General features: G+C 55.3%; 1 protein-coding gene across 5 annotated transcripts in view; it reads right to left on the bottom strand.

Annotated features, from left to right (window-relative positions):
- MICAL2 (microtubule associated monooxygenase, calponin and LIM domain containing 2) overlaps positions 1-13,486 on the bottom strand; it is a 199,070-nt gene that overhangs the window by 61,955 nt on the left and 123,629 nt on the right. Inside the window, exons 22-25 of one of the 5 annotated variants that reach the window (XM_036258877.1) lie at positions 7,612-7,719; positions 6,440-6,626; positions 4,525-4,613; positions 3,108-3,210 (exon numbers count right to left, since the gene is read on the bottom strand). In XM_036258877.1, coding sequence (XP_036114770.1) covers positions 3,108-3,210; positions 4,525-4,613; positions 6,440-6,626; positions 7,612-7,719 — 487 coding nt within the window. Of the gene's footprint in view, positions 1-2,053; positions 3,211-4,524; positions 4,614-6,439; positions 6,627-7,611; positions 7,720-13,486 lie in introns of those variants that run through there. The other 4 variants (XM_036258873.1, XM_036258875.1, XM_036258874.1 and 1 more) reach the window with 4 other exon arrangements.

Below are 13,486 nucleotides of genomic sequence, written 5' to 3'. Positions count from 1 at the left end.
GCTGGTGATGCAGCCTGGGGGGTATTTTTTTTAATCCCTCCAAAGAGTCGCCTCTGGTTTTGATCAATGACATTAATAATCTTTATAGTAGAGCCAATGTACGAAGACACTCGTATGCATAGGCTTTTTCAGAGGCTCCTAGAAAAAGGCTTTCTTTTCAAAGGGGACAGAGCCCCCTGTGGTACTGCCTCACAGTCCGGTAACCCTCCCAGAAGGTAAGCGGCTTCAAGTGCAACTGGAAAAGCATGCGCGCAGGCCACGGGAGCGGGGGCAGGGGGCATGCACCTGCTGTGGGCTGGCTGCCGGCCCAGAGGTACGTGGAATCGGAAACAGCTTTCCGGCTGAGCACCACCCCACGCTGGTCCCCCACCCCGCCACCAAAGGAGTCTGTTAGTACGCAAGACACTCACAGTTAGCACAACCAATACCACGGCGGGGAGGGGGGTGCGGAAAGCGGCTCGGGGGTTAGTCCCATCTCTGAAAATCGGCAAGAAAACCAGTCACCTCAGAGCAGAGTGTGTCAGCCAAGAAGTGGGTGTAGCACTGGAAGGCTGAAATGAACTGATGGCCACAGTGTAAGGTTGGAAAGAGAGAGACAGAAAAGAGAATTTAGTTTGGGGGAGGAAAAAGGACCTCGGCCAACAACAAGAGAAGACATGGGAATTGAAAACAAGGCAATCATTAAAAGGGGGTAAACGTCCCCAAACAAGTCACTGCTTGCTTAAGACCGATGAACCTTTCTGGTCGTGAGCAGCCCCTTAGCTACCAGAGTGGGCGTGTGTGGTTTGCATCTGCCACACTCCACGGCCCTCCACTCAGCTCCATGCGCCCTCGGGACCCCGCCCCCAGTGTCCGCTCGACTCGAGTGTCTCACAGTCACTCTTGAATCCAACGTGGAGGCTGAGCAGTGCCCCACCCCTGCTCCCCGGGATCCTCTGTGTGTTTGGTGCTGCCCACCAGGAAGGTTCAAAGTCTCAGAACATACAAACATCTCAGGCTTCTGACAGGCACACCCTGTCTCCCCAGAGTAATTCACACCAATCTCTTTATGTCCATAAACGACATTGTCCGAGATGCTAACTGTGGCTCCGTGGAACATTCCACAGAGCATCTCAGCCTGCCCTGAGCGGAGGATAACAGGGACACGGCCTGTGTTCACATCATGACCTGGGGCATTTACTTTCTGGGATCAAACATGAAATGAATCAAGGGCTCCTCCCACCAGGCCGAACATGGAAACCCCAACACAATTTTGAGAAAACACAATGCAAGTTATCAGACTGAGGCCAGTTCCCACAAGGACAGAGGTACCCATCCCTCTGTTTTGCCCGAGGACTTCAGGGAAGTGTCTGCAGAAATGCCTTCCCCTTCTTCTCACCCTATAGAAACTTGTCATCTCAAGAGCTCTGGCTCCAAACCCACGCCAGACTGCAGCCTTGCTGGGGCAGAGGAGATCTCTATCTAGGGCAGTAAGTGCGTAGTGCCGTCTCCGGCCAAGCAACTCTAGGTACACTGACCTTTCTGTCAGCCTCTCATTGTTCAGCCAGCGCAGCAGCTGTGCGTGTCTGGGCAGAGTGGAGTGGGGGGAACTCAGGCCTCCTCCAGATTCCCAGAAGGAAGGATGCAGGTAGGCCAATGCTTGTTTTTGCCCCTAACAGGACATATTTCTTTGTATTGGTCAATAAATAGCTTCCACTCCCAGCCTTCCCTGCCAATCAAGACACAGGTGACCTTCCCCCTGGAGGTCTTGAACATTTGTTTGCTAGGACAGTGTGAAAATAAATGATTTCTGACTGTCCTGACCAAATATGCACAGCGACTGAGTGGCTAAGCGGCCAGCATGTCCGCAAGTAGTGCTCACCGGTAGGCCTTGCTTCCCCAAAATAACACCCTGAGGTGCTAACAAATGCCCTCAGTCTCAAAGGACATGATATGAGGGAGCACAGACTTCCCTCAGCCTGACTGTTAAGGACCCTGAGTGGCCTTGGCCCTGACTGCAGCCTGGGCTGGGGACCCGAGCCCCTGGCCCTTGCCGCTGGCTGACACAGCTCCCCCTCAGCAGCGGCATCAGCCCGACGGAGCTCTGCATGGCTGGGTGCCAACGGGCTCCGGCCGCGGTGCTCGTCAGCGGGGCGGAAAAATGCTTGTTTGTAGCAATCTGCTCGAATGCCCCCCGTTCTGTGTCATTTGCCTATCATTTGGTATGGGGAGTGGGGAAACTTGAAGTCACTACTTTACATCAAAACAAGGGAGCAAAACAGTCCCCGAGAGAGGACATTTAATAGCTAACTACACACTGCCATGTGCTTTGAATGCTTAATTCTACTCTGTTCTTCTAAAATGATTATGCTCCCACATTGCCAACAATCGCCCCCTCGACAAGTGGCACCCAGGCATGTAAAGAAAGGCACTGGCCAGGAGATGGCGCACTCACTTCTGTCACGTGAGCGCCCGTCCTCAACGTGGAAGGCAGGGACGCAGACAAGGGGTTTGTCATGCGGGGTATAAACGGCAAACCCGTGTTTAGGAAACTCGACACACATGGTAAAAAAAATGCTTTCTTAGATTATTAAAAGTTAAATATTGAAATGTAAACCTAGAAATACAGCTCGCTTTGGCATAAAAGAAATACAAACTATAAAAAACATCCTTCATGTCGTGCTGGCGCCAGCACTAGGAGCAGACGGCCACCCTGACAAGGCAGGTGCAGGGGGCCAACTCTTTGGTTTGAGCTAATGAGTTAAAGACCGCTGGGCCGCTGCCAACGCGTGCCATCTACACTGAACGTGCGGAGGCCCTGGGCAGCACCCGTCAGTAGAGCTTGCCTGGGAAGTACCTGAGCACCCAGTCTCGGATGCTCTCCAGGGACTCCTCGGACTCCCGGTACATGGAAGCCAGGACCTCGGAGAGCACCCACAGGAGGGGCAGCCCGAGGCTCAGGAGCTCATACGTGTAGCAGTAGTTGTAAGCATTGTCCCTGAGATGCAGGCCGAGGGCGCGCAGGAGTCCCCGAATCCAGTTAAGCAGGCTCCGGGGAATGTGAAGCAGGCCCCAGGGCAGCCTGAGAGGCCAGCTTAGCGCCGTCCTAAAGGAGGAAGTGGGGATACCTGGGGGGCTGCCTGCCGGAGAGCCGAGGGCGGCGGCTGCACAGGAGCTTTCCGCGGGAGGGTCTCGCCGAGGGGCTTCCTGCGCCTTCCACATCCCCTCCTCCTGAGAAAGATCGCAGGGAGGGGAGTTAGTCCACGATTCTCACAGAGGACCCCTCCGACAAAGCAGACGCACAGAGCCAGTGAAAACTGAACTTGGCAGAACCAGCCCCCAAGTATCTCAGTGCCCGTGCAGGCTGAACGGGGGCTGAGCGCGGGCATGGCTGTCCCGGCGGCAGGTTGAACACAGGGCTCCCAATCCTTTAGAACACACGTCCTGTGACTTCAATCCCATCTCTAATGATCTACCCTAAGTGGAGAACGTGAAATATGGATACATTTGCACACACAAAAATGTTCACTGTAAAACTATTTATAAGGTAAAGATAGTAAACAACATCAACGTTCAGCAATATGGGACTTGTTAAATAACTTACTGTACCGACCCTTTTTGGACACTAGGAGGTGGGGTGAGAGCAGGAAGAGGGGGTCAATGGGGGGAAAAAGGGGGACATCTGTAATATTTTCAACAACAAATAAACAAATAAATGACCATTTTTTACAGGCACCAAAAATTACACTCCTAAAGAATTTTTAATGTCGTGGGAAACTGTTCTTGATAGAGTGTTGTAAAAATAGAAAGATAAAACTAGCACTAGGCGTCTGGCTAGGTGAAAACACATTCACACAGGAAGAAGTCTGGAAGAAAATGTTTGCTACAAAATTATGGTTTTCTCGGGATAGAGTGATGACAGGTAATTTAACTTTCCTTCTTTATATATTTAATCTATTTATCCATATCTCTACATTGAGCCTATATTAACTGTGTAATCAGAAAAAAGCTGTAAGTTGTGGGTCTTGGCTGGCGGTGGTGATTGATCAAGCCATGGAGGTATTTGCTAAGGGCTGCCAGAGGGGGCGCTATGACAAGCCCGCTGCTCATCACTGCTGACATCCAAGGGCCTGGGGAAAGGACTTGGAAATCTCAGCAAAGGTTGGCCCCACACCAGGCATCCTTACAAATAGCGCCCTGTGGTCATTTGGGGGAGTCGGGTGCAGCAGACAGGACACAGGGGACCACAGGGAGACAACCGGTAACTTTTGCATGGCTGAGCATCTCGGCCCATCCCTGGCACCTGGGAAAGCTCTTCTGAGCTTCTCATGAGGGGCCAGCCCGGCCTCGCCCCTGGGAGTTGGCCCCTGCTGGGACACCACAGAGGCCGGCCGAACAGACTGAGGCAGAAGGACCCCGGGCAGGGAGTTGAGTCCGCTTCTGCATCTGTGACCCTCAGTCCTTCCAGGGCCAGACGTGCTGTCCTAATGTGGAGGCCTGCCCAGAGCCCTTCCCCGCTTCCCCAGACTTTCCCGCTCGACGCACCTCTCTCTGTTGTTTCAAGTCTGCCCGTCGCTTTCGCTGCTGGCTGTTGCTTTTACAGTGAATGAAATGAGGCTTGCAGAAAAACTTGCCTGTAAAAAGACACACACACACACACACACAGGTTTTTCTCCTGGAAGCCAGAGCCACAGGAGACCTGAGACAAGCTCCCGCCACTATCTAGGTCAGAAAACACCAGTAGTGAAACCAAACCCAGGTCAGCTCGCACTCGGGACAGGGTTTCGGTCACCTGTCTTCCAGCGGCACCGAGATGAGCCAAGGACCCTGAGCTGCCTCCGAGGCTGCAGAAGGGGGCTCCTGGGGAGGGGCTGAGACCCCAGCAAATCCCCAAACTAAACGGAGGCCAAGTCTCTTCCCAAGACCAGTTGTCAAGCAGCAAAATGAGCAGCAACACCCTTTCTAGCTGCTCCTCCTTTCTGGGACCCCTGCGGGGGGAAGGCCAGAAACAGAGGGGAACAGAGATCGGGAGGAAAAGCCCAGGCCAAACACACATGGGGCCACTGGCCACTGCCCAGGGCCTTGGGCGCTTTGCAGAAAAGCCTATTTGCTCACTGTTACTTCACTGACAATAGTGACAGGAATAACGATAACATAGGAAAAACTCTTGCAGGACTCACAATATACCAGACACTGACTCTTCTAACCGCTCTGGTGAACTAACTCATCAGCCCTCACAACAGCCTCACGCTAAGTACTGTTATCACCCTGATTTTACAGGTGAGGAGACGGAGGGGCCAGGAGGTTACGGCACAAGCCCAAGGTTACACACCCAGTAAGGGCGACAGCCTAGATTTGAACCTGGCACCGGAGTTTGAAGGCCCGGAACCTCGGGCACTGTGCTTATTGCCTCTCGCTATATCTGACAGGGCCAGTACCAAGGGCTGAACATCAGAAAATAATCCCTCGTTCCGCCCTGGCCGGTTTGGCTCAGTGGTTAGAGCGTCGGCCTGCGGTCCAGAGAGACCCGGGTTCGGTTCCCTCTAAGGGCACGTACCTCGGTTGCAGTTTGTCCCCGGCCCTGGTCGGTCGTGCGGGTGGCAGTCACTCGATGTGTCCCTTTCACGTCGATGTTTCTCTCTCTCTCTGTTCCTCTCTCTCCCTCCCACTCTACCTGAACAAAAAATGGAAAAATGTCCTCGGGTGAGGATAAAAAAAAAAAAAAAAAATAATCCCTCGTTCCAATGAGTGCAATTCCTTCATCAATGACCTTGGATGAGCCACGTATCAGAATGGATGCTGCTATTCCGGTTATTTTTCTAATACGTACTTTATAAATAACAACATTCAGGTGCCGCCACCTACAGAATCCTTACTGCACAAGTAGTGTGGTGCTGAGCACATGTTTCTTTTTTTTTTTATCCTCACCCGAGGACATTTTTCCATTTTTCACTCAGATAGAGCGGGAAGGAGAGAGAAGAAGAGAGAGAAACATCGATGTGAAAGGAACACATCGAGTGGCCGCCACCCACATGACCCAACCAGGGCCGGGGACAAAGTGCAGCCAAGGTACATGCCCTTAGCGGGAACCGAACCTGGGTCTCTGTGGACCGCAGGCTGATGCTCTAACCGCTGAGCCAAACCAGCCAGGGCGAGCACATGTTTCTTGACCACACAGGGAGATGGCAGGTGGTGAGACTGACCGAGAAAACACACACAAAGCATGTGGCACTCAGTAGGTGCCCCTCAGGGCCAGTGCCCACCAGGGGCTGGCAGCTTCCTCTTCCCTCAGGAGCCCCTGCCCACCACAGGGTCCTCCCTCTGTCCAGAGGAGCGCCAGGCTCCCTGACCGGCTTCCCTGATGACACTGTACTGCCTGGAATTGTTGGGTGTTCCAGAGCCTCCAGAGGGACAGGAGCCAGGGCAGAGACCTGTGCTATCCCCGGGGGAAGGCAGTCACCTTCGTCGCCATCGAAGGCGTAGGCGGCCAGGCGCAGGGTGGTGGCACAGACGCTGCAGCGGAAACACTCCCGATGGAAGAAGTGGCCCTCGGCGCTCAGCCGCTCCATCACGTACACACGCTTCCTGCAGAAGTAGCAGGTGTCGCTGCCGCCGAGGCTCAGGGGGTACACCTTTCGCATCGTCTCCTGGAGGCACAGGCATCGGGAGAGAAGAGCAGGCGGTGAGGACTTACACTGAGTCTTTGGGTGAGAGGCCCGGGCTTTCAGAAACTCCCGCCTGACCGTGGGGACGTCATGGCTCCTGACACCACAGGTGCTGCAGCCGAGTGGGAGTGGGAAGAGATGCTCCCAACACAGCCCCCAAACTGCCCAGGCAGGTGGCCACCGGGCGGGCCTGGAGGGGCTGGCTGTCCCCGAGCCTGGCTGCCCTGGTTCGGGGTGGGGTGATGTCTCCTGGCCTAACGGAGTGGGCATCTCTCACGGACATGCCGGTCCAGTGACACCATCTCCAGGAACCGGTCCAGGGGTTAAGTGCTGTCAGGTGTACACATCCTGTGTACATCCTGCTCCCCTGCAGTCATTATGTCAGGCAGGGAAGCCTACGGCATCGGAACTATTCAAGAGAACTTGAAAGGGGAGCGGTGTGTCCCACAGCCCACCTGTCAGGCAAACTCCTGCATGGAAGGGGGAGGTGGGCGAGGGCAGGGGTGCACCTGGGCGACTCTCGGGGAATGTGCCAAAAGGAAACCACAGGAATTGTCCACTCAAATCGCTGGTGATGGCAGTGAGTATCCGCGACTGGAGAAATGGAGAATCCAAAGAAAAGGGGTGTTTCTCCATTACTGAATTCTCAGTCTAATGCAAAAGGACTACTTAGTTTGGACACTAAACATTGACGGTAAGGGAGGGCCTGGCCTCTCACCGAGTTCCCAGACTCAGGGACGATGCTCTCCCTTGTGAAACAACCCCCAAGGTCATTGGTGAGGTCGGTCTCCAAGGAAATGCAGCTTCCTTCTAACTCGGCTCCGATCCAGCCCATTCTTGGCCCCTCTTGTCCAGGAGAAGGGGCACCATGGGAGAGGGCCAGGCCACTCCCTCTGCGTCCTGTGTGCTCTCCCGGGAAGGCTGGGGCCGGAGTCTGAGGGGCAAAGCTCAGGGGGTGCATTCTTACCAGGTCTGGAGAGGAAGCCTGGGCCTTGGGTCTGTGATCATTCATGTACAGATTGACCAGGACTTCGGCTGCAGCCCCTATTCCGCTGGACACTTTCCCTACCGTCAGCTACCCAAGAGCAGAGGTAGAGAAGACAGACAAAGATAAGGCCAGTTAGAGCGAGAAGGACAACGAGGACAGGCTGGATGTGGGAGAGGGCTCCACACCCCATGCAAACAGCACCCGACATCCTGCGACAGGCAAAACCAGCCAGGAGCAGGCAGCAGGCACTCTAGAGATGGGGAGAAGGACAGAAATGGATCCCTGTGACCCTTGTTGAGCCTGGTGACTCACATAACTAACCCACCGGGGGTGCAGAGCCTTCAGAAGTCATGGAGTTCCTCAGTGCTCGGATGGGGTGAATGAAGCCAGAGAGAGGACGGATCCATTCAAGGCCACTTAGCAATACACGTGAGATCCAGGACTCTACTCCGGTCTCTTTACCCCACCCCCACCCAGGGGCTCCCCACGACCTCTCATCATCATCGGCTGGGACTACTTGGGCTGCTTGGCCTGGTCACCACCAAAAGGCATGTTTGCACCTGTGTTACCAGAGCCTCCAAAAGCCGGTGAGGCACAGAAGCCCAGCCAGGGAGACACAGAGCTGAGGAACAAAACCTCACAGACAAGCTGGACTGCAGCCACCTCCCTTCAGAGACCCTCCCCCTTGGAGGGCTGTCAGCTGCTGCTTAGTGGGCGAGGTGAAGACCCCGCATCTCTGCTGCTGAGCTGTTTTCAAGTTTAATAAAATGGGGATAACTGTGCCTGCCTCCCGGACGTGTGGTGGGAACTGTGGTTCCAGGAATAGAGAATGTGGCTGCGGGCGCTTGATCCCATGTCTCAGACAGATGGGACCTCCTCGGACTTTTTTACACAGCCTGCCTCTCCCCAGGGGCGGCAGCTGTCCGGCCGGTACTCCCCCTCCCTCAGCTCCCTGCACCCTAGCTGGCCCAGCCTGGGAGAGACTAGGACTCTGCTTTCAAGCACACCGTCTGTAATTTTCAAGATTTCACAAATGCCAAGAAACTTGGCTCCTGCTTCAAGAAGTGCTCAGGTGCACTAGCTGAGACAGCGTGCCGCTGTTCGCCCAGGCTCCGTCCCCCAGTGGCCCTCAGACGGGCTGTAACATTCTAAGAACTTTCTGGGTTTACATCAACATAGAGAGGAGAGGTCAGGTTGACCTCCCTGGCCACATGGCTCGCGTGGCCACCTCCACTGGCCCCGTGTGTGGATGGCTCCGTGGTGCTTCTCCAGACGCACGACAGTGATGCTGTGATGCCCATGTACACCGATGGCCTCCCCGAGTTAGCAGACACTGAGACTGTACTTTCCGGAGCTTTAGCTACAAGTCCCTAATGAGATCCCATCAATCACTTAGCTAATCAGCACTTTGAATGGCCAAGCTTCCACACAACCATGACTTAGGGAGCGAACGTGGAAGCAGGCGGAGGGCTGTGAGGTTGCTGGGGTGTCGCCAACACAGGTCTGTGCAGCCATGAGCCTGCTCGGCTGTTCTACCCGCACTGTCCAGTCACCTGGCCGGGGGTGCAGACCACACCTGGCCTGTGGTACAGGCCCCAAAGGCTCCATTCTCCCAGGTGCATGCACAGCCCACTCCGTGACAGCGGCTTTCTCAAGAAGGATGCATTGAAAGCATCCTAAGGAAAACGGCAGTGGGTCTCTGCATGCCCTTCCCAGCCTCATGGAAACCATCCCAGAATCTCTGCCAGTCCATACCAAGAGGTGGGCGGGGACTTCCTGGCGAGGTCCCAAGGAGGCCAGGTGATGGAGAACTTGTCTGACAGGGTGAGAGGGGGCCCATGAAGCCCACCCCCAAGACCAGTGTGAAAGAGGATGCTCCCGTTACTGTTTCCTGACAGCAGGACACCTTCCTGACTCCACGAGAGGACGGACGTGACCAGCCGGACCTGTGCTAGCCGAGGCTCCTCCAACTTTCGGTGTGAAGGGCCAGGTTTTGCTTTTCCTTTTAAATCTCTAATCCCTTGTGGCCTGATACATTTGGATACAATAAAAATGAATTAGGAGGAATAGGGATCACACACTTGGATGTGTGGCGATGTCACACTGCTGTGCGGGTGACGAGTGCTCCCTGGGTCCCCCACCAGGACCTGCCCGCCGGCCAGTTCAGCAGCACTGGTCTAGTGACTGGGAAGTCACCGGGCTCTCGGGGTCCAGAGAGAGAAAGAGATGCTCCACTCATGGGGAAGCTTCCAGAAAACTCAGCCTGGTACTGACCTCAGAGTCAGAGCTGGAGGTTCTCAGAAAGGAGGTTCACACATAGAAGAGCGAGTCACGCGTGTACCTCGGGAGGGCTCACGGTTTGGCTGGGAAAGTCTGTCAGGTACAAACTCGGGCAGTCTGATGATCTGACCAAAAAGGATCATGTCCCTGTCACCAGTTTTTTAAGAACTGGTAATTTTGGAGGACATGGGACTGGCTTCCATTACCCTTCATGTATCTTTCCTTTTTTTTCCTTTTTTATTTTTAAATTTTCACCAGAGGACATTTTTGCATTTATCTTCAGATAGAGCGGGAGGGAGAGAGGGAGGAAGAGAGAGAAACATCGATGTGAGAGAGACACATCGACCAGTTGCCACCCACACAAACCCCAACCAGGGCTGGGGACAAACTGCAACCGAGGTACGTGCCCTTAGCGGGAACTGAACCCAGGACTCTCTGGTCCACAGGCTGACGCTCTAACCGCTGAGCCAAACTGGCCAGGGCACAGCATGTATCTTTCAATATTCTTGTAAAATTAAGGAACTGGGCTATTTCTCATCCTTTATTCCATTGTAAATTCTAATGAGTTTTTCAGCGGATGAGAGCATGCTGGCATGGTTAAACAAGTCCGGTCCATCACCTCACGTTCTATTAGATGACCCTCACACGCCAGTTCCCTCCGGGCCTCAGCCTCCTCCTCTATACACCGGGCGACCGCCACCTCCTGCAGGGCTGCAAGAGGGTAACAACGAATGTGGGCTGTGCCGCGCGGCTCGGGCTCCCGGGAGCGCGTGGCGCAGAGCTAAGGAGTCCGGGGCACCGCGCTGAGGCAGCTTCACGGGTCCACGTTCTGGGACGTTTCCCTCCTTGGACGGCCTTCGCCGGGAGAAGGCCTGGTTGCTTGGGTTTCCTCCTCTGCACAGGTAAGAACAGGGGGGCCCACCGAGGGTGAGGTGCTGGCTTTTCTCGACCCACCTTCTAACTCGGTGATATAACTCCTGTCCCGAGCACCGCCGCCAGAGGCGGTAGAAGGTGGCTGGACCCCCACAGAAAGACTTTCCCACGGCAACCCTATCACTGCCAGCTCGGAATGTGACGGTCTCTGTCGGAGCCTTTCTTCCCCTGCTCTGAGCCAGCCCCTCTCCCCTCTGGTTTGTGTTTCCTGATGTCACGACCCTGTCTTATTCACCTCTACCCCCGGCACAGGGCAGATGCTCACCTCTACCCCCGGCGCAGGGCAGATGCTCACCTCTACCCCCGGCACAGGGCAGATGCTCTGAGGAAGGAGGACGCAGGATCCTGGGCCCTTTGGGGTCTAGTCAATGCCAACATCCCCCCTTGAACCTGGAACTCAGCCAAGAGTACGAGGTGGCCAGGCTGTGCTTCTCTGCAGAGCTGGGCTACCTGGGGCCACCTGGGGCCACCCGGCCTGCGGTGAGCATCATAAAGCCCACACGGTCAGGCGGCGTGAGAGTTAAGCATCTGGGCCTCAGAGCTGGGGGCTCACAAGAAGGGGGTTTCCACAGGCAGGGCCAGAGGCCATCTCCTGAGCCTGCTGGGGCAAGGACACTCGTCACCAAGGGGTCCTGCCTGAGAAACATCAGAGAACAGGCTGGTAGACCTGAGTCCTCAGCCAAATGCCCAGGCTCAGGGAAAGGGAGGGTGAGGATTGAAGCCCCCTTGTTTGAAGGGGTCTGGACATTACTGCTCAGAGCTGGGGCACGGGCAGGCCTTTGGGGCTGTGGCACCGCCCCCTCCGTGGGAGCCCGTATCTGTGCCTGTGTCCCCTGCTGCAGGCACCGTGCTGTTCCTCATCTGCATCCCACCCTCTGGCCTGTGAGGCGGGTCTCATAACCTCCCTTCACAGCGGGCGTGGCTGGGGTTCCTGGAGTCCCTAGCTCCCCGTGGCCACACTGTTCCCAGGTGACTAGGACAGGAATGGAGAGTTGAAGGTGACTTCTTTGCCCTGAGAAAGAGAGACTCAAGCTAGGTAAACAAGCTTTCTTCTAGAAGTCTCCTCCACTGGGGAAAGAGCACATTTACTGGGCACATCAGGCATTTTCGACACAGGCTCGGTCACTGGGTTATTCCAGTCACACTCAGGAGCAGCCGCTGTCGTCTCCACACTACAGGTTAGGCAACGAAGGTGCTGAGAGGACCACCCACTCGCCCAAGGTCACACGGTAACTGGTGCTCTGACTCCAAGTGTGAGTCCAGCTCCCTGCCTCCCTGAGACACACCGGCACTCAGCACACGAGCATCCGCGGGCTAGAATGCTCAGAGGACTCGTCCAAAGAGCCGCTGACCTTCCTCCCTGGGCAGAGAGGACGATAAGGTTGGAGGCAGCCAGCCTGTATCAGATGGAACAAAGGCAGACGCCCACTAAGACTGCCCACTTCCCGCTAACATGCAAATCCCTACAGCAAACCCTGCGAATCTAGTTTTAAAACAAACACCGGCAAGGACAGAGCAAGCTCCTTCTGCAGTGCACACTGCTCCCTGACCGGGAGGGCTGAGCCGGCCCCAGGCCCCAGCCATGAGGCCATCCTCCCGCTCAGCTGTGCAGACCCCCAGCCAGCATCTTGCTCCCACAGAGCTCACCAGCCCTGGCGCAGCTCACAGCCATGGCAGAGGCCACGTGACAGCGGCCTCCCTTCTTCCTTGTAAGAACAGTTTATAGATGTTTAGGAAGAGAGAAAGGGAGAGAGTGAAACATCAATGTGAGAGTTCAACGTTGATCAGCTGCCTCCTGCATGCCCCCCTACGGGGACGGAGCCCGCAACCCGGGCACATGCCCTGACCGGGGATCGCGCTGGCCCGGGACGACGCCCCACCAACTGGGTCACACTGGCCTGGACAGTGGCCTTCCTTCTTAAATAAGGAAGTTACCTAATGGATGAGAGGGGGCTGATACCACTGCAGGTGGCTGGTTTGATGGGATAAATGAGTCCAGTGGTGCTGAGGACATAAGACTGGACATGATCCCATAGTCTAAGGTCTTGAAAGACGACTCTGGGGTAAGAATCTGGGCCCTCAATGAGAAGACCTCAAGATTCTCTGTAACTGTTCAGGCCAAAAACAAAAACAAACAAACAAACAAACAACATCAGGATCACCCTGAAATTTAAGGCAGAGCTTCAGTCTGAGAGGAGGCAAGTGTAGTCTGAAGGTAGAGTCGGTGGCCCAGGTTTTTGTCCCCATAAGTAACATGTGCTCCTCCTGGCAGGTCTGCTAAGCCTGTTCCCACGAGGAGGTGATTGTCCCTGGGTCCTCAGAATAGCAGCGTGGGTCTCTAGCGCAGAAGCAGCGACACGCTACCTGCCAAGGACGTAGCCTCAGTTCAAGTGCACCCTCTCAGGCTCCCGAGTGGAGGCAAACGTGGGTCACGGGCAATGGGAGCAGCCCCTAATCTGCTGGAAGAAGCATCAGGCCCCCGGCTCCCTCCAGGAAGGAGGCTTCCTGAGCTCCACCAACTGAATGAGGTTGTTTGTCCCCAGGTTGTCACCTACTTCAAGGGGCAGCCGATTCTCCTCTCGAGGAGACCACTCTGCCAGATTCTGCAGGTGCACAGCCCAGGCTGAGTGAAAGCTGAGGG

The sequence above is a fragment of the Molossus molossus genome, unplaced genomic scaffold (genome assembly GCF_014108415.1).
Source record: "Molossus molossus isolate mMolMol1 unplaced genomic scaffold, mMolMol1.p scaffold_m16_p_13, whole genome shotgun sequence".
Lineage (NCBI taxonomy): Eukaryota > Metazoa > Chordata > Mammalia > Chiroptera > Molossidae > Molossus > Molossus molossus.
Note: the sequence above shows the minus strand (reverse complement) of the source record. Positions and strands in the feature narration are given on the sequence as shown.